The sequence below is a fragment of the Rhodamnia argentea genome, chromosome 9 (assembly GCF_020921035.1).
Source record: "Rhodamnia argentea isolate NSW1041297 chromosome 9, ASM2092103v1, whole genome shotgun sequence".
Lineage (NCBI taxonomy): Eukaryota > Viridiplantae > Streptophyta > Magnoliopsida > Myrtales > Myrtaceae > Rhodamnia > Rhodamnia argentea.
The window spans coordinates 22277042-22297064 of NC_063158.1; the positions used below are offsets into that span (position 1 = coordinate 22277042).

At 37.7% G+C, this 20023-nt stretch overlaps 2 protein-coding genes across 4 annotated transcripts; one reads left to right on the top strand and one right to left on the bottom strand.

The window, feature by feature from the left end:
* Positions 1–1337: 1337 nt before the first annotated feature.
* LOC115739740 (protein ATP11, mitochondrial) lies at positions 1338–5663 on the bottom strand. 3 transcript variants are annotated; one of them, XR_004015276.2, is made up of 5 exons: positions 5127–5662; positions 3357–3436; positions 3218–3276; positions 1745–2117; positions 1338–1658 (listed from the first exon to the last, which is right to left on the bottom strand). XR_004015276.2 is itself a non-coding variant. In XM_048285565.1 (5 exons), exons 1-4 carry the CDS (start codon positions 5472–5474, stop codon positions 1813–1815), a joined length of 792 nt encoding a protein of 263 aa, XP_048141522.1. In that variant the 5' UTR covers positions 5475–5663; the 3' UTR covers positions 1338–1705; positions 1801–1812. The 3 variants fall into 3 exon arrangements, 2 of the variants coding, with proteins under 2 accessions (XP_048141522.1, XP_030528829.2); XM_048285565.1 differs by having other exon boundaries at positions 1338–1705; positions 1801–2117; positions 5127–5663; XM_030672969.2 differs by having other exon boundaries at positions 1338–2117; positions 5127–5661.
* A 7932-nt stretch (positions 5664–13595) lies between these two features.
* Positions 13596–18314, top strand: LOC115739804 (GDSL esterase/lipase At5g45950). The gene is made up of 5 exons (XM_030673073.2): positions 13596–14015; positions 15716–15846; positions 15934–16167; positions 17193–17439; positions 17868–18314. The coding sequence occupies exons 1-5, from the start codon at positions 13730–13732 to the stop codon at positions 18056–18058; spliced, it is 1089 nt and encodes a 362-aa protein (XP_030528933.1). The 5' UTR covers positions 13596–13729; the 3' UTR covers positions 18059–18314.
* The last annotated feature ends 1709 nt before the right edge of the window (positions 18315–20023 follow it).

Below are 20023 nucleotides of genomic sequence, written 5' to 3' on the forward strand. Positions count from 1 at the left end.
ATCTCTTTTTCACGAGGATGGTGTATCAAACAAGGCAAAATAACATAAATAGTCCATAAACTTTGATTCAATATGCAACATAGTCCATAAACTTTTAATTTGACTAATATGGTCCTTAAATTTTAATCCAATATGTAATATGGTCTCTAGACTTTTAACTTGACCCATATGGTTCCTAACGTTCAACTTAGCCCCTGAACTATGGGAAGATGTTCAATATAGTCTTTCCATTGGTTCAAATTCAAGGATTAAGTCGAACATTTTTCAAAAGTTCAAAGATCATATTTGTCAAATTAAAAGTCCATGGGCCACTTTACATAATGAGTTAAAGTTCATGGACCATATTGATCAAATTAAAAGTTTATGAATTACATTGCATATTGAATCAAAGTTCATGGATTATTTATATCATTATCCCATCGAACAAAGACGCGTATATTACGATGCCATGGATGAGACTCATAGAATGCTGGCAATAACAATATGGTCAATTACACCACGTCATCATCGGCAACTAATTTATCCATTCGATAAAATAGTTGCTGATGTTTCAGAGGATATTGAAATTTTTAATATTTCATTACTTCTTATGCAAAAGGGAAAATGTTGCCATATCAAAAGCTTAAGCGCCTTGTTCGAGATCACTTGCTTGCATATATGTTTGCTAAAAATTTATCGACAGCGACCTTCGACTGGTTAGCATCGACTCACGGATCGAAATGACTATTTCCTAAGTCACGTCATAATCCTCTCACACTAAATGTACAAGAAAAGCATGTAAATAAGATTATATGAGAAGTGAACTGATTGAAAATAAAGGAAGTAAATCTTGTCCTCTTCACGTGTGCTCTTCTATAGTCCACATATGGTTAGTTAGTAGGCCCTCCTAATAGCAAGTCCCACTCATTGTGACTTAATTTCGACTCCGCACATGATGGCGATAGACAATTGATCCTGCGTAAGGAGCTCGACTGCGATAATTGCTTGACCGGACGGCACTAACTGCTGGACTAAAATATCTTTTGGTACGTGTTCCCGCAATTACTCTTTCTACTCTTTAATCCTTCGCATCGATTTGATTTCAGTCAAACTTCGTGAGCCGATTTCTATGTTTCCCGACCCGACCGGCATTGACCAACGGGCAGTCGAGACAAGAAAGTCGTTTCCTATCTGGCCTTGATTTGATTTTATTGGCTTTGAAGCTCATGTTTGCCCATCGGCGACATATCCACAATCAATATCAGGTTACATGCGCCGGTCAATACAGCATTTACTTCTTCGCTTATTGACATGCAACATTTCCCAGTACTCGGTCAACACTAGAAATTGACCCGCTCGAAAAGATTCCTCTCTGTCTCAATAGTCTTAACACTTTCATCAGCATTGGACAGGGTCAATACCATATTCAAAGTCACAGAACATGTATCTTTGACATCAAAGATGGCGTTTTTAGCGAACCAACCCCATAACTCGAACTTGTTGCTTCGGACATTGCATGCCTGATTTTCTCTCCCCAAAAATACACATATTTCTGACACAGGCTTCATATCATCAAATGACAAAGATGAACTCTCTCCTCTTCATAATCTCGAGAGAGAGAGAGAGAGAGAGAGAGAGAGCTACCAAAAGACAAAGCCCCACCATTCCAATGCATAATTCTGAACAAAAGACGAGAAAATTCATGAGCAAATTTGCATCTAGTCTCCGCTAATCAGGATGATATCCGTTGGTATCGGTGACACACCTCCACTCTTATGACCCTGTGAGTAACTCTTCCAGGGTGTCCAGAGAAAATCATGTAACGATGAGAGATTACAGAATGGGCATGTCCAATGCCTGTAACACATCCTTGAATTCAAAATCCCGCGTCTGTTTGTTGAACCGCTCAACCAGCTTGTACCTTGTATCGTTCAAATAGAAGGACTGGGCTGTCTCCAGAAGCCATTTTGCCTCTGAGTCGCTCAACTTGCTGGTGAACACGACATCTCCACGAATAAGAACCAAGTCCTTACTCTCTGCAAATTCCGTGTAGAAAGTTACAGTCATATAAGGAGATGCTTGAGTTCCTCTTGCCTTGTAATCTTCAAGACCGGTGAAAAGCATGTGTGGCATTTGTACTGTAAAATGTCAAAACAAAGTCTAGATTAGTAAGTCAGTAGAGACAGTTCTGTCTTCTGAGCTTAGTAGAGGTCTTCAAATACCGGAAAAAATTAAATACGACGAAATGACAGCCATTCACAGCATCCATAATACTTCACATATATCAAAAATATTTTTTCAGCTAGGGCTGGCTAACTAAATGACTGTATCGTGACTGTTACATTTTTAACACAAAACGTAATAATCTGAACCAAGTGCCACTTATCAGAAAGAAAGCAACAATCATATGAAGCCAGATTCCAGTCCCGTAAGATAGTCTTCCAACAAATGCATTGAAGCAGAACAAGCACAGCAAGATGCTTCCCTAAGCAGTAGCAATTGTATGTTTTTGGACATGTTGTAGCTTTACACAAAGCCATGACAAAAACAGGGCAAAGATGTGTTGATGCTTCTTCATCAGCATTTCTCATGTCGGCAATATAATCAGAGAGATAACAATGGTAAAGCAGCAGTAGTTCTATAAAAAGAGAGAATGACCTAGTGGACAGGATTTCAACAGCTGAGGCTCATATTAAGGGGTTATGATACAGAAGGAGTTGGAAACAGTGTAGATTCTAGTTCTACGATTGTCAAGATATTCTACTCCAATCATTGTACCAAACTAATTGCTGACAAATGAAAGACATCCTCTCTCCAAAAGTGAAGAAGTTCCAAAGTTATTAGGCGGTATACAAAGGCATTTTTACTTATCAGCTGGATACAAGATTCAGATAAATAAGAGGCTCGAAGGTCCAACTTAGTGATTGCTGCCATCGCTCAACTTATTTGTAAACACTAGTTTGCATGATCAGCTATTTGAAAAGGGAAGCAAATCATTCATAAGAACATCAAGTTAAATGAGCAGCTATGCTACGAAATAACAGCATAGAGGGGAAAAAGAAGAGAGCTTAAGCAGAAAACAGCATAGGTGCTCCTAATGTTCAGATACTCATCTCATGCTTGAGACCTAATAACCTACCCGACGTTGTTCGTCTAAATGAGTATTATAACCACGTATTCTATGCAAGAAAAATCAGTCGATGTATTGGTATATCTGTTCGAAGATTAGAGAGAGTACCTTGAGCAAACATCGTTGTATAACCACTTCCTCTCCATAAAGGAATGACAAAATATCGGCTGTATATAAATAGAAGAATCACATATCTCACATGTTGGGGGAAAGAGAACATAATTCAGATAGACAGTGAAAGCATTACCAATCAACTGATCTTTGCTCTAGCAGACTATAAAGTTTTGCCTTCATAGAGGTGCCGACATGACCTCGCCCAAGATGATACTGAGAAAGTACAACCAATTACAAAATCAAATTCACGAAAACAAACTTCACTGAAAATTTAATTTATACTAAAGTCTACTAAGATATCACAATGGATTAAGCAAAGCATAAGCAAATGAAACAGATTTCATTGAACTCCAATAAAACTCCCACAATGTTTCACCAGTACAACAGCATGATATTGACGATAAGAGGTATTCAAAGCACAAGCATGACATCAAGACAACAAGCACCACGAGTTATCATAATGAACACCCACAACCTTCCACTATATTATTCCTAGCTATCTGGCACAGTCCATAAAACATGCATTTTGGTCAGTCAATAATTTGAGCTAGAAACATAGTGTCAACCTTTCGGAAACCAAGACTGCGAGAAAGACGAATCTGGGAGCATAAAGCTACAAGCAACACATCAACCTTCAGTCATTTTGATGCCTTATATTCATGTAACTGTCAAAATTCATTGTGCTCTAATTTTCCCAATGACACAGAAATTTGAGGTTTAGGATGTCACTAGATTTTTATCATCTAAGAAAAACAACAAGAAAAATTTCAGTTTCACCTGTCACCAAAATCTTCTTAAGACCTTTTCCAAGCCTCTCTGGTTCCTTCAAATTCATAAAACAATTATTGAAAAAAACCAAGGATGACACACAAAAAAGAAACTTTTCCTTATAGAACCGAAAGAAAAAGTTTAATATCATATGCTGGGCATTGTGCTTTATAAAGCTTTGTTCGAGGCACTGAAGAATTTTACTCCCAATATGTGATAGGTATCGTGTAGTTGGGGGGAAAGGGCAATTCCAATTGACAATCAGTAGTAATAGACGGGCGTTAGCAACCATTACTCATCTGCTCAGGCCTGCTATGCTAACATATTTTTCAAAACATTATCTAATAGAAGTTTGCAAGTTCACTCGTTGCGTGATTCCATAAATTTGGTATTTTGGATTAGTACTTTCGTCCACAAAGGCACCTATGTTAATGCATACAACTCGTAATAAAGAAAACAAATGTCTAATCCACACCAAAGGATTGTCAACATGAACCAAACAATTAAATGCAACTATTGTCTGCTATTGCAAGGGATGAAGTATGTGAATAGCTTTTCAATTGATGACTTCGTTAGCCATTTTGGCCTTTTAACAGCGGCAAAAATGAGATTGTAGAAAAGTGCAAGGGCAGGAAACTTAGAATTGTCGCAGCTTGTTCCGCGTTGCTCCAGATACAACACCAAGACATGCAATATTGTAGCATATGACTACCAATCAACAAATCTGTAATGATTACTTTTTGAAAAAAAGAAAAAATCAATCACGATTCATAAGCAGAAGAGCCAACACCTGAAGCCATAGAACTGAGATTGACGAGCAAATTATGCAAGGACACGTAAATCCCCACCAATTTACTCGGAGCTGTACTATATCATTTGCCGCTAGACTGCGAACATTCTACAAATACAAAAACAAAGGTACCCCAGTACTAACCTAGTGACTATACTTAACTGAGGAATATCATCAAACAGATAGGCGTCCATCTAACGAGCTTCTGAATTGACTTGTTCCTAGCAATTCCTAGCCCCCCAAGAACAAATACAATCTCTATAGTGCATCGTAAAACTTAAGAAAACACGCATTTTAGACACATCAAGAGCAACAGTATAGAAGCGATGGACTTAAAACGCTTACATCATCCCAAGCTGAGGTTATCTCCTCGGACGAACGATCCTTCACTCTCCCCACGTCCATGATCGAATCCAACGGCTTGGGCTCCAGCGGCGCGAACCCGGTGGCGAATCTCGACGTTCTGCAGGAACCGAGCGAAGCCCATCTCAAGAAATCGCCCGGGATCGCTCGCTGCTGCTGCTGCTGCTGCGTCCTTTGGAGGTTCGATTGCGTTAGCAGAGTCGATGCGGCGAAGCAGCATCTGGGCACAAAAGAAGAAGGAGAAGCAGGAGATGTCGGCGACGGCGCGTGGCGAAGGAGCGTCAGCGTAGAACTAATTCCTTGCGAAGCTCGCCACGACGAACGCTGCATCGCAAAGCGAAATGCTCGAGCGTGCGAGGCGAACGAACGAAGACGCTTGTAATCGAAGGAATGCCGTCGTTCGTGTTTGAATCGAATGTTGTTCGGAACAAGTCCGGGTCTGATTCTGAGCTAGCAAAGCGAAGTGTCTGGCGATCGGCTCGTCAAGGGGAATTTTGTCGAACAGACTTGCCTATGCATGGTCTCCTCGAGCAGCGCATGTGATGATACGGGGGTAAATTTGCAACTTCTACAACAAAGAATGCGCGAAATGGGAGTTTAGGAGAAAATTTGGGTACAAAAACGTATTTTAAGATTTGCAATCGTAGTGGCTTTGAAATTAACTAATGGAATGCCAAAGAAGCTAACGGCCTACATGGCAACGATTCTGATTCGAAAAAGTGATTTTGATTAAAATTATTTTTTCTAATTTTTTTCATTGAATGAGTTTTAGAGAATCACAATGTGTTTGGTAATCGCATAAAATTTATGTTCCTAAAACATGAACGTGTTTGGTAACTACACAAAATTTTTGTTCCCGAAAACAATTTCTCTCCCCATTTTTTTATCATTCAAGTCAAATAATTACATAGTTACTTTGTGAAATTTTATCATACATTTCCAATTAATTGAAAATTAATTCATAGTGATTCTCTTATATAACATATTACATATTGCATATAATTTTTTTTTTCGTGCTATCCCGTCTAATTGTTGTATCATAACGAGTCATTTTAAGCTTAAAAAATGATAGACCATATTGGGTTAATGTGTGATTTCAGAGTAGCTCGGGCCCTCGCAGGCCTAAACAAAATTGCAACAAAGAAATATTAAATTCGATCTTAGTGTGATCGATGGTATGTAATTGTGTACATGCAAATGAAGTCGCCGTCGGCCTTTAAGGAAGGTAAATCAGAAACCATATCAAATGGGCAGAAGAAACCATTCGATTCTATACAACCAGAGAAATTTAAGATCCGGGGACTTGGTTGTGTTGGTATTTCCACCGAAGCTTTTTCGGCATCGAAATTGAGTGTTTTCTAAACGTGTTTTATGCAAATTTTTAATTCATTTTAAAACCTATGAGGCAAGCCAATGTTAAGTCTTCACGCAAGCTTGTTTTTGTTTTTTTAAAAATTTCTAAAACTAGACTAAGTTTAAAGTACTTAAACCTAGGCAAATCACAACTAATGAAATCAAGTGTACAATCAAGGAATCATGACATTGATAAATTATGCCATAAAGCCCTAAATGTTTAGAGAAATGTGGTTCGGATTTAATTTCAAAGATGTTTATGATTTTCCTAAAAAAGAATAAAATCTAGGGAATCTAGGTCCAAATTTATGAAAATGAAGTCAAACTAGCCTAATCTAAGTTTTTTCTATTTTTAGGAATTTTCTGAATTTTTTTATTTTTTAGATTTTTATTTATTTATTATTTATATATTATTTTTAAATGAGACCACATTATGTTTTAGGTTAAGTGAAAAGTGATGATAGAACTAAAAGGAAAAAGTGAGAAATATGGAAACTTCGTTCTGTTTTGTGATTCTCAATTGTGATTCTTTTTTCGGAACCAACTTTTTTTTGTTCTTATTTTTGCTCCAAAACTGTTCTCGGGAATAGAATGAGAACCAGAATCATTTACGTTACTAAACATGATTCTCATCATTTTTTATTCTAAAAAATAAAATTAGAGAACCAAAATCATTGTCACGCAGCCCTAAGGTTTGAGCAGAAGAAAGCTGTCTTTGACCCCAAAAAAAAAAAGCTGTCTCAGGTGTCGACAAGTGGTGCCGCCTCGCTCGTTGGGTGTCCTCAAAGAGTCTACATTTTCCATATATGTTTTCGTTTTTGTTTAGACACGTATGCCATTTCCTTTTTTTTCTTTTTACTTTTTTGTTTTTGGTCGGAGACACATATGCCATTTCAAAGTACATGTGATTTTCTGGTAAAAAAAAAGTACATGTCATCTTTCGACCCAAAAAAAAAAAAAAAATTACATGTGATCTACTGACCTAAAAAAGGCACATGTGATGTGGTGACCGACCCACAAAAAAAAGTTGCATTTGTGTCTGTGGTAACAACCCTTCACGTCACTATATAAAAGGAAAATTCCAAATAATAACCTGAATGAAATGCCTTTATTTTATCAAATAATGATCGGAAATGGATTTTATTTCAAAAAAGAGCTTGAAATGCCCTCTTTATTTCAAAAAAGGGTCTGACCAACAAGAGTCTTTTCCTCATTTTTTCTTTAACTTTTTTCCTTTTTTCTTTTCTTTTTCCCCTTTCTTTTTTCCTAGAAAAACCTTATCTTCTAGCTGGCGGCCGGCCAAGCCACCCACCGACGAGGGCGGGGCAAGGCCGGCGAGGCGAGCTCACTAGGGTTAGACGAGGGCTACCCTCGCCTTGCCAGGGTGAGGTCGCGAGCCAAGGGTGGCCCTCGCCTAGGTGAGCGGTGAGGGGGGCCCACGTCAACCTCGCTCGGGCGAGTTGAGGGCTACCCTCGATCTTGACCAAATTTGGGGAGGGCGAGCAACCTTCGCCCGCCCTCACGTGTGGCTAGCTTGTCTAGTCACCGGCGAGAAGATAGGGAAAAAACACAAAGAAGAAAAAAAAAAAAGGAAAGGGAAAAAAGGAAAAAAAAAAAAAAAAAGGGAAAAAACTTTAAAATAGGAAATTATGAAAATGCCCATAGTCTAGCCTTTCTTTGAAAAAAAAATAGGGCACTTCAAGCCCTTCTTTAAAATAATATTTAATTCAAACCCTTATTTGAAAAAATGAGAACACTTTAGGCTCTTATTTAAAAATTTTCCCATATAAAATTATTTATCAATAAAGCTAGCCCTCAAGGCTTGGGAGAGATGTAGAGTTGAGCGTGATTCAAGGGTAAATCTAAAATTGGAGATGGGTAGATTTCGGGTTCCAAGTAGGTAAAACTTGAAACTTGCAGCCTATAGCCTATAACAAGTTTTTGCATTTTTATGAATATATGTCTTCATGCGATCTTACGGTACTCCAAAGGGTCCGATGATGAGTGTGTAATCTAAAACCAATAATATGATCTTTCATGTCCGACAATATTTATGGCTAAGATTTTATTTTGTTAATTTTTTATATTTATTCATATGTCTAATTTTGAGTCGTAGTTAGTGCATTGTAGTAGTAAATAATGGTCATTTAAGATGATAATTCACAGCAATTGTTCAATTAAGAATATAGGTTAAATTGGGGTAGACATTGGAACCGACCTTAGAACCTACAATAGAGAAGGTTCTAGATTTCATATTAGGAGTGAAACCTATGCGAAACTTGAAACCGTTCTTCCTTAATTGAACGGTGGTGTCCAAAGGAAGTTGATGCCCTAAATTAGGGGAATCTTGTAATACCCGAGTCCCATGTTGAATGGTAGAGAGACAATGTGAAACGGGTCATAAATACGTTTCTTGTTTTTAGACTCGTTTGGTGTTGTTTAAATGATTCAAATACGTTTTTGTGTTCTGCTCTATGTTTTTTAGAGTATTATACCCTGTCTTCTGTTCATGTTTGTCAATTTGACATGAGTATGCAGCATTTATATTGTTTGAAACGTAATTTAGTACATTTAATACGTTGTCTAAATTATTTGTTTGTTATTATTTTTGTGACTTTTAAATTGATTACCCAAAAAAAAAAAAAAAAAAAGCTCCTCATTGTGATTAGAATATGGCATGTTTGGAAATTTATTTTGGGATCTTTCTGAAAAACATAATAGGAAATAAAAATACAAACTTAATTAGAATAAAAAAAAAAAAAAAAAAAAAAAAAAGCTAAAAGCCAAAAAAAATTAGATTTAAAATTGTTCTAAAAATAATTTTTAAATATAAATTTAAATTGAATTTAAAATAGGCTTAAAATTTTACAAAAAACTATTTTTTAAAAAAAAAAAAGGGGAATTTGCGAGATTTTTTTTCAAATTTTAGGTTTTTTTTATTTTTAAAATTTTTTAAATTATTAAATTAAAAATATAAATTTTTTTTTCCCCGTTTCTTAAATTTTTATTTTTATTAATTTCCTTAATAAAATTTTATTACTACACTAGAATTAGTTTTTAGCAATTTTTAAAATTGAATTTTAATTTATTTTAATTTATGTAAAGTTGAAAATCCATGTAGCTTTTTTTTTTAAAATATCATTTTATATTAAAATTTTAATTATAGTTTAAGGGATAGTCATAGTATATCGTGCAAAAAAGTGCACCCAAAGTGTTCCAAAGCAACCACCCAAGTGATGGTCGCTTGGGGTCTCAGCTTCTTCGTGATTAGTACGTTGGTAAACAGTAAGACTAAAAGGCTATTTGATTAGAATATGGCATGTTTGGAAAATTATTTTGGATCTTTCCACTTGGGTCACGCAGGTTTTTTTAAGAAAAAATGACTTTTTTTTTTGCTTCTTCCGAAACTACACTAGAATTTTTTTTTTCAATTTTGCCCTCATTTTTTCTGTCATCTTCTCTTCGTGAGGACAAACCCGGCTGAACCGAGGCAGCCACCCAAGTGATGGTCGCTTGGGGTCTCACGACCTCAAACTAGGGTCACGCGGGCAGGGCCGGGGTCGAGTGACCTCAAACAAAGGTCGGGGGCGGCTTGGGTCCTTCATTGGAGCCGGCAAAGGTTTTGAGTTTGTTTAATAGAAAATAAAAAAAAGGACAACAAACAAAGTCCTTTGCAAGAAAAAATTTTGCCCAATACTAATTACGCTAAAGTTATTTTACAAAGGATTTTTTGCTAAGAGCAATTTCATTCCTCCAAAACCTTTTAGGCTAAATATAAACACAATCTAAATCTTTTGGTGTCCCATCAATCCCTTTTGACGTCCTCAATTATTTAGAACACCCTTCAATTTCAGCATCAAAGAGATAATGTTTTTACATCAAATTGAGAAGGAAAATGGGTGGCAACCTAAATAATTTTGATCTTAAAATTTTCTGATTCTGCTCCTAGGAATACTTTTGGAGTAAAAATAAGAATAAAAAAATATTGATTCTTTGTTTCAAAATCACTTTTAAGAAACGAGACCAACAAAGTAAGAATACTCTCACTTTATTTCATCCGCCACCCCTCGCCACTGTTCATCCCAACCGTTGCCGCCCTCCTCTGCCGATTGCCGCTAATCACCAAAGAAAAAGGAAAATAAAAATTTTTTAAAAAAATTAAAATAAAAATTAAGTAATAAAACAGTACTTTTTTATGATAATAAATAGTTTAATTCAAAATTAATTGCTTAAAAATATATCATTTAAAAAATTAATAATTTTTTGAAAAAAAAAAATTCTATAGAGTTGTATCGCATTCTTAACAAATTATAAGAAACAAAAATGCCATGATTTGGTTAAATAAAAAAAGTTTTTAAGGACAGGTCAGGTATAAGTTTGGTTAAATATAAAAGTGTTTAAGTACAAATTCGTGGCAAAAATTCAAGTGCAAATTGCTTACTAAACTTCTGTTTTTTCTTAAGGATCTTGCATATGTCTTTATATTCAACTAAATAAATAGACTAATAATTTGCATTCGTTTTATTAGTGATGATATATATATTGATTTTATAGTGATTAGACGTAATTATTTGACTTAAATGAAAAAAAAAATTGGGAAGAGAAATTATTTCTGAGAACATAAATTTTGTGCAGCCATCAAACGTATTTTTGTTTTAGGAATAAAAATTTTGTGCTGTTACCAAACACATTCCGATTCTGTAAAACTCGTTCAGAGAATAGAATCAAAAGAATCAATTCTGATCAGAGTTGATCTTTTGAATTAAAATCGATGCTAAACGCGCCTGAAAATGGCTTGCGCGAACTTTTCCCAGCTTGTTATGTGACAACTCTTGGATTTCTCCTCCATCGTGTTTCTGGATGAATGTGAATGGGGACCCTCCAGGTTGGCCAGTTAGGTCCAACTCGTCTGTCACCACGCCACGTTACTGATCATGCTTCTGCCTCTGTGTGCACCCATCATATTCACTGTGCATTGCACTGAACTGTGGATATCAATCTCATCAAAGATGTCTCCTTTGTCAAAAGGGTAGGTCAGAAAATTCAATCCCTGGGACAGAAATTCAACTCTGGCGCTCCCATCCTTTTGGGTCGAGAGGGCAACTTCCGTGTCGAGTGGGCATCTGTTCTGGATAGGAGATTTATCGTACTCAATGCAAGTTTCAAGACACAGCTATAATTCTGACAAGACGGAAAACCTAACAAGTAAAAGAGAGCATGTATCGCTGGTATGAAACACTAGTCATCTTATTTGGTATCGATTCGAGCATTTTAACCACGCGCTATCTCAGTAATCGTTAAATTAAGGGTGTAAAAGACCGCTCGTGCAAAGTTCTTTTACACTAAGGCTGTAGAAGAATAAAGGGAGCCGAGATTTTATTGCCACTTGTATTTGGAATTATGTGGCCAGTGAAGGTAAATTTTACTAAGCAAAAGAGTTAGCTGGCCAACTTGTGGTGCAACAGTTCGATAAAAAAAAAAAAAACTTGTGGTGCAGCAATGATGCTGTTGACAGATGAAAAAACTAACAGTCCAGTTGATCCAGCTAATGACTAATTCTGGCTATTCTGAACAGTGAGAGCACAGAACAGGATTAGCTGTTTTTCCCTGCAACCATCCTTGCATGTCCACAATGCAAGCTTCTCTATTACTAATGTTGATGCATAAAGATATGCAGATAATGTATATAAATATATATATGTATATATATTATGTTTCATCTTTCTCAGTCCAATAATTTGAATGGACAGGGAATGGTTTGAAGAGTTATTAATAAAGTAAACTATCTTATCTCTAACACTGATAATGAGGATGCTCCACCTACATTGGGTGTTCGTTTTCCTTATTCAATGCATATGTTCAGATCATAGCATTGGCATTAACTCTTTTTCATGGAGCAACTATTATCTGCTCGGGTTATCCCATATCGATTATGGACAAGAATGGTAATCGGTTTATAAGTGTGAGAGAAAGTGCCATTCTTTGAACTAACTTTTAGGATAAGAGAGACCCAATATCACTCAACACTAGTATCAAAGCCCAGGTTACCAACAAATCTAGAGTCAATAGTCACACGGAAGGGAAAATCGGTTGTGGAATGGGCTGGTGGTTACTTTTTAAACGTTAGGGAACCCTCAATCAATATCGATACCTAATTATGGATGAAGAGAAGAAAAGGTCCTATTGTTCCTGTAATTAAAGAATGAAAATCGATTTTTAGTGATTTTTTTCTACCTCTTTCGCCTCTTCTTCGCAACACAATTTAAATTCATAATGATCGGTGTTATCTTTCTAACAACACGCAAGAAAGCATTGTACCTCTGAAAGAATAATTACAAAAAAAAAATCCTAAATTCATTGAACTGATACCCATTTAGTCCTAAACTTTACAATATGGCTAGTTTTGTCCCAAACAACTAATGATTATGACTAATTTAGTCCCAAACAGTTAATAATTTGTCAATATCATCCTTTTGGCCAGAAATGGCTGATATAAACGCCAGTCTTCTTATGTGAAACAATCGGCGCCGACATAAACAACTTTTACAAATTTTCAAAAGAATTACGATTTTCATACAAATTTTTTTGTTCTTTTTCTTTTTCTATTCTTTGTTTCCCCCTTTTTCCTTTTAAACTAAAGTCCGTTGAGGGCCGCGACTCTCGCCTGTGGCAGGCAAAGGCTTCGCGACCCTCACTAGATCCGGGCGAAGGCTACAACCCTTATTTACAGCCAGTACGTCGGCCCATGGTAAAAAAGAAAAGAAATTAATAAATTAATAAAAAAAATGCAAAATTTGTCAATATTAGTGCCCGTGTATTATAGAACAAACGACATCCATGTCAGCGATTGCTCATAAAAATTGTCCGAAAGAATTATATGGACAAATTATCAAAAGACTTAAAACTAAATTAGCTAGATTGAAGGATTTAGGGTCAACATCAAGAGATAAACTTCACATATCTTGTGTACTACTAGTTTTTGTCTTCCATAAGTGGAACCCAGCAACTCCACTCAAGTTCAAAAATTTCCGGTGGACACATGTTAAATGCCCAACTAACGTTACCAACATCACCTCTGTCCCTATTTATTACCAAGTGGGAGTGCAACTACCTTTGCCCACCCATAGCTCACAGACACTTCCTCCCTCCCTCCGTCTCCACAGTCCACGCTGTTTCTCAAGCTCCTCAGCCTTTTGCTCGAGCGGCTGGTCGCGGAGGCAACGGCGGCGAAGATGAGGGCAGGGGCGGAAGCGGCAGCGGCGGCGGCGGGGGTTGCGGCATTGTTGGCTTTGATGCCACTGCTCGCCCAGGCCATTGCCATAGACAGAGTGAGGCAATTGGCAGCTAAAAACAACGTGACCTGCGTTCTGGTCTTCGGGGACTCGAGCGTTGACTCAGGGAACAACAATGTGCTCCAGACCACAATGAAGAGCAACTTCCCTCCTTATGGAAGAGACTTCTTGAATGGCCGCCCAACTGGGAGGTTCTGCAATGGCAGGCTCGCCACTGATTTTATTGGTATTTCATGCACCTTGTCTCTGCTATTTCCACTTTATTTTTCTTCTTTCCACACAAAAGAGTTGGACCAAAGTGTCCCTTCTCTACCAGCTTTTAGATTGATCACCTCTAGGACATTCAATTAAGGAACCAGACATGAGTTCTTGGAATAGTTATTAAATGCAAACAATGCTTGTTGTTGTATGATGCATTCATTTGAGCTAAAATACAGCTTAGCAACCATTAAAAAGGAGAAAGATCTACCAATCTAGGGGGCCCAGAAAGGTTATGGGGGCTTGATTAGTACATTAAATTTAGAAAAAAGTAGTTTCTTGAATCTGTGATGATATGACAAAAATGTGGAGAGTAATGGTTTTGATAAAGGTGCCAATTGTTATGCTGCTCGAAGGGATGATCTGTTTCGAGAAGAGTAATTTTGAATAGAAAACGTAGAACCTACCATGTTATAGTGAGTTAAATCGGAAATCAAGCTGGTTTCAGAGTAGGCCTGAGAACAATGCTTATCTACATTTTTGTTTTTCATTTTTTTTAATTATTTTTAAGTAAGTAGTATAACTATTATTTTAAGGCAAAAAAAATACCATGTGAACAATCTGTGGGACAGTAGTAGTTTAAGACATTGATTGACTTCCTTACTCTCTCAAGTTTGAAATTCATTTCTAATATATCCTTTATCTTTAAACAAAGTTTTAAAAAAGCGACCAATTCTCAATATAAAACTAGAAACCGAACCGGTTCAGTAAGGCCAATTCAGTTCGGTTTCGGAATTGAACCGGCTCGATCGCTCCCCTTATGTGCTTGTATAGATCCTTGGATTATTTTGGCAACGTATGTAGGAAGAAGAAGCTAAACCTTTTCCCATATGATGCTGAAATCAGAAAAAGAGGGAATTACTTATATTGAGCAACATGAGAGGAGATGTACGACTTTTTCTCATTTTTTGTACCCTAGTATGAAAAGCAGTGAGTGCAGACATTGAAGAATTCAAGGAAGCAACATTCATTTTTAAACTTATGAATCCAAAATGTCATTTATTTATGCCTTCCTGGGATTCGGCTAAAAAGTTCAGGAGACTTTGAGATCATGCATGAGCATTTTTGGCCTCCCCCACTTTATGACATTCCAAAAAACCAAGTCAACCCCTGTGACAAATGGGACAAGTTTGAGAAAACACCATAAGTTTCAGTTCTTTTTTTTCTCTTTTTTAGAAAAAAGAAATTTACAGAAATTTATGCTAAGTTAAAATATTTTCTCAGACAATCACGAGAAAGGACACCAATGCCCATCTTTTGTGCTAAAATTTCAAGTGGACCAGACTGCAGCTTTAAGTATAATTTTCTTTCATTAAATTATACCAAACCACATGATACCTCACTAATCTTTATATGCAAAGCAATGCACAAGTCAACACTAAGGCAATCTTAATGCACGACGCCGGATCAAGAAAGTTTATCGAGAAAACTCAAACCCTAACACGATGCAAACATAATTAACTCAAATGGCCTCGCCGTACATGTCATTTCATTTTACACACGAGCCATCGGTTTCTTGGTCGTGCACATGACGTTATTTCTTCATGTGGTCGATCCCGGTGTCTAAAGTGTGAATTTAAGGTGGACTATGTCTGGATCAATTTTGATGATATGCGCAATATAAGTTGGTAATTGACTTCATTTTTGTGCTCCCTCGTAATTTTTCAGCCGAGGCACTTGGGTACACCAAGGCAATCCCAGCATTTCTTGACCCGAAGCTGACCAAATCGGATGTGCTTCACGGGGTCAGCTTTGCATCCGCTGCTTCTGGGTATGACGATTTCACTGCCAACATCTCGGTGAGCTTCGTAAAATTTAATCTTTCTTCAGACAAATGGAAATTTCTTTGATCATTTACCGATGAATCGGTTTGGTTTGTGGGATAGACCGTGCTCTCGGTATCGAAGCAGCTGGAGTACTTTCTGCATTACAAGATCCACCTGAGCAAGTTCGTGGGTGGGAAGAAGGCGGAAGAGATCATCAACAATGCAGTGTTCGTCGTGAGCATGGGAACGAACGACTTCATCCAGAATTACTACCTGGACCCAACTCGTCCCAAGCAATACTCCTTGCAAGCCTACCTCAACTTTTTGATCTCCTGCATGTCTCGTGACATTCAGGTCTCTCTCTCTCTCTCTCTCTCTCTCTCTCTCTCTCTCTCTCTCTCTCTCTCTCTCCACACGGCATCGAATTCCTATCTAGACCGACTCCATGTAGACCGGATGAATCACAGTCGATGGTTATGGACTCGTGATAAGATCGATCGCTAAGCTTCACCTAATCCAGCATGGACCGGATCTGGTTAAGTACTTCGCCACCCGTGTGCTCGCTCATACATGGATTGGAAATTGATATTTTAGTTCTTTATGCACAACAAACCTAGGAATCAGAATATGTGAGCCTCTTGATAGTGATGAGCCTATCTAGAAGACATGGGATGATCATCCAAAAAGTCCTTAATCTATTGTATGGCGGTTAATTCAGTCCTAAACTTTTTATTTGTATCATTATAGTCTTAAGCCTTTGAGGATTTGTCAATTCAGTCTTAAATCTTTCAATTATGCCGATTTAGTCCTAAAACTTTTGATCATTCGTCAATGTAGTCCTTTTTGCCAATATAGATTTAGGACTAAATTGGCAATTTTAAAAAGGGTCAGAACTAAATTGACACGATTGAAAGATTTAAGACTGAATTGACAAATCGTCAAAAGATTTATGACCGAATCGGCACAATTGAAAAGTTTAGAACTGAATTGGCAACCGTACTATAGGTTTAGGACTTTTTGGATAACTTTCCCCAGAAGACACACATCCTCGTACTCATGTTCTTTCGTATGCCAATATCGTCAAGAAATGGACGACAAAGAAAGCACGGAGAGAATCAGTATTCTTTCGGGTCGCAGGATCTATCAACCGGTAACTTAGGCCAGCCAGGGCAAGGTCATTCAACAGTAATGCCGGTCCCGTAAGGGTTCCATCGATGACTATGGATCTTATCTCCATCTCCCTTGTTCGCAACAGAGAAGGCAGTGGACAGACAGACGCATGAAGGCTGTAGTACTGAATGGGGTCCTGTAAAAATGTAACGTCCATACGAGGATGATCTGTGTTTTTTTTTTTTTTTTTGGCCCATCTCGTGTTGCAGGAAATGCACAGATTGGGAGCCAGGAGATTGGTCATCGTCGGGATCCCGCCTCTGGGATGCTTGCCGCTTGTCAAAACCCTAATGGACACGGCCACTTGCCACCAAGACTACAACAAGATATCTTCCTCTTTCAATTCTCTGACTAGGAGAAGACTGGACTCCCTAAGGAAAAGCAAAGGGCTCAAGACTGCGTTCGTGGATGCTTACGCCATCATCCAAGACGCGATCAACCGCCCCGGCAGATACGGTCAGTGCGGGAGAATTTGTCCAAAAAGTTCTAAATCTATTGTATGGATGTTAATTCAGTCTTAAATATTTTAATTGTGTCGGTTAGGTCTTAAACATTTCAATTGAGCCAATTTAGTCTTAAATCTTTTGACGATTTGTCAATGTAATCATTATAGCCAAATATCCAAAAAATAAATTTATGACTAAATTGGCAAATCTTCAAAAGCTTTAGGACAAAATTGATAAACCATCGAAAGGTCTAGGACTAAATTGGCATAATTGAAAGGTTTATGACTGAATCGAGTGACGTACAATAGGTTTAAGACTTTCTAAATAATTATCTAGTGGGTGTGCGCCATGCGTTAACGGCTGCGATCACAACTTACATATTTAATCTGTTCATGTCGATCATACAAAGAGACTTAAGTTTGTCGAGCAATATGGCAGGTTTGACGGAGACGACCAAAGGGTGTTGCGGGACAGGAACGGTGGAGTATGGGGAATCATGCAAAGGGCTCACCACATGTTCGGAGCCGGAGAAGTATGTCTTCTGGGACGCCGTTCATCCGACCGAGAAGATGTACAAGATCCTTGCCCTCGAGGCCATTGCCTCGTTCGACGAAAGCCTTCTTGCCTAGAACACCTCTCCGATGTCTTTCGGGGATTCTCGATGTTGTGCCGTCGAATTCAATCTTGCTCCTAGGACATGATTCTCCACTAGGCAGTCATGTGATTTCATCGTTCTAGCTGGTATGTGTGACTAATAGTGTTGACTCGTATTCCCGATCGAAGCGATATACGTCACCAATAGTTCACTTTCGGTTGTAGTACGAAGCGTCGTTTGCTCAATGTTTCGATTCTTTTGCCAACGAGAATAGTCTATCTGTTCCCATTTTTTATCCGTCGACTACTAATCGGTTCAAATCAAATTATTATCCGTCGTCTACTAATCGGTTCAAATCAAATTCTTACTTCCAAAGGGTATAAGAACGTGGATCGGTGGGTGTATCCGCAGTACTCATCCGATGTACTAGATTGACACGAAAACATTAGTTTTATGCAGGGAGCAAAACTTGAAACTAATAACCGAATCGATTATGCTAGGACCCGATCAGCGATCACGTATTGAACCGGCTTGTTTTAGAGGAATCTCATATTTGTATATACCTTATGACTAGTAAAGTCTTTGTGGTTGAATGGTCTTGTGTGCCTACTTCAAGCTGCAAATCGTGAGTATCCTTCTCCCTCGTTGCATTTCACTATTTCCTTTATGCCCATAAGATGTATAAGATTGATTCTAAAACGGTTCAATCCTAGAACTGGCCTGCTTGATTGGTTTTCTGGTTGGAACCAAGATCCAGACTAATTCTTGTTGGAGCTGATTGGGGTAAAGGCCGGTTTGGCCGTCACTCACGAGGCCATCACCGCTCGAGAATTGCCGATGTGTGAGGCTCAAGTGTCGCCGGCCTATGGCGACGCTCAAGCTAGCTTGTGGCCGGCAATCGACCAAAGAAGAAGAAAAAAGAAAAGAACAAATAGAAAAGAATTAAAAATTTTGAACTTACAATAGGAAAAGGAAAAATAAAAATAATTAAAATGAGTGTACAAAGAAAGAGGAGAGAAAATGATTTCCTTTTATTAAAAAGAGAAAATCATTTTCTCCACTCTTGAAAGTGCTCTTTCCATGAGAGGAAAACATTTTTCTTCACTCATTTATTCTCTGAAACGAACATAGAGAAATCCCAAAAACATTTTAAATAGAAATTATTTTCCGCAAAACGAATAGAGCCTAAAGTCTGGTCTTTGTTTCATAAACAAGTTGGGCTCCGGTGATGGTGATGCCACACTGTAGATGCTTAGCTAGCTATCACAAAGCTTTGAAAACTGAAATATAAATTTGCATAGCTGCTAGTATATATGGATAATGCACACTTTATAAAAATATATATGTACCATCAATTATCAAAGGAATAAATAACTTGCCATGATGTGCCAGTGTCACGTACTAGAAGTTATGTAACCCAACCGACCGATGACATAGCATAGATGATCAACGAGACTTAAAGTATCTTGATCTCTAGTGTTCTTGAGTCCTTGAGAATATTTTAGGGACGGGCAATACTGTAAATGTATCATATTCTAGAGCATTCTTGTCCTAAATGTCTGCAGCTGGTAGATAGGGAGATGCAACCTCCACCATTAGATCTAGAGTCGATCAACGCTAGTCATTAAAAGACCTCATGTATAAATAGGGAGCTCTCCCCTCACTTGTAATCACCCAACACATTTTCAATAGAAACACTTTCTCTCCCATAGCTTCTCTCTCTACTTTCTCTCTCTACGATCCAAGTGGGCTAGTGAGCGATTGATTCTTGGGAAAGGCTTGGCTTGGGTGTCTCACAATCCAAAGAGCCTAATTTTGAAACGGTCGGCGTTCACATCGGCGATTTTCGATCACAATTGGCCGAATGAGCTGAATTGACCAAACGCGAAAAAGTTTAAAATCGAATTGACAAAATTAAAAGTTTTAAAACTGAATTGACAAAAATGTAATAGGTTGTAAGACTTTTTGGACAATTTTCTCTTACTAAAAGGAGTCACTC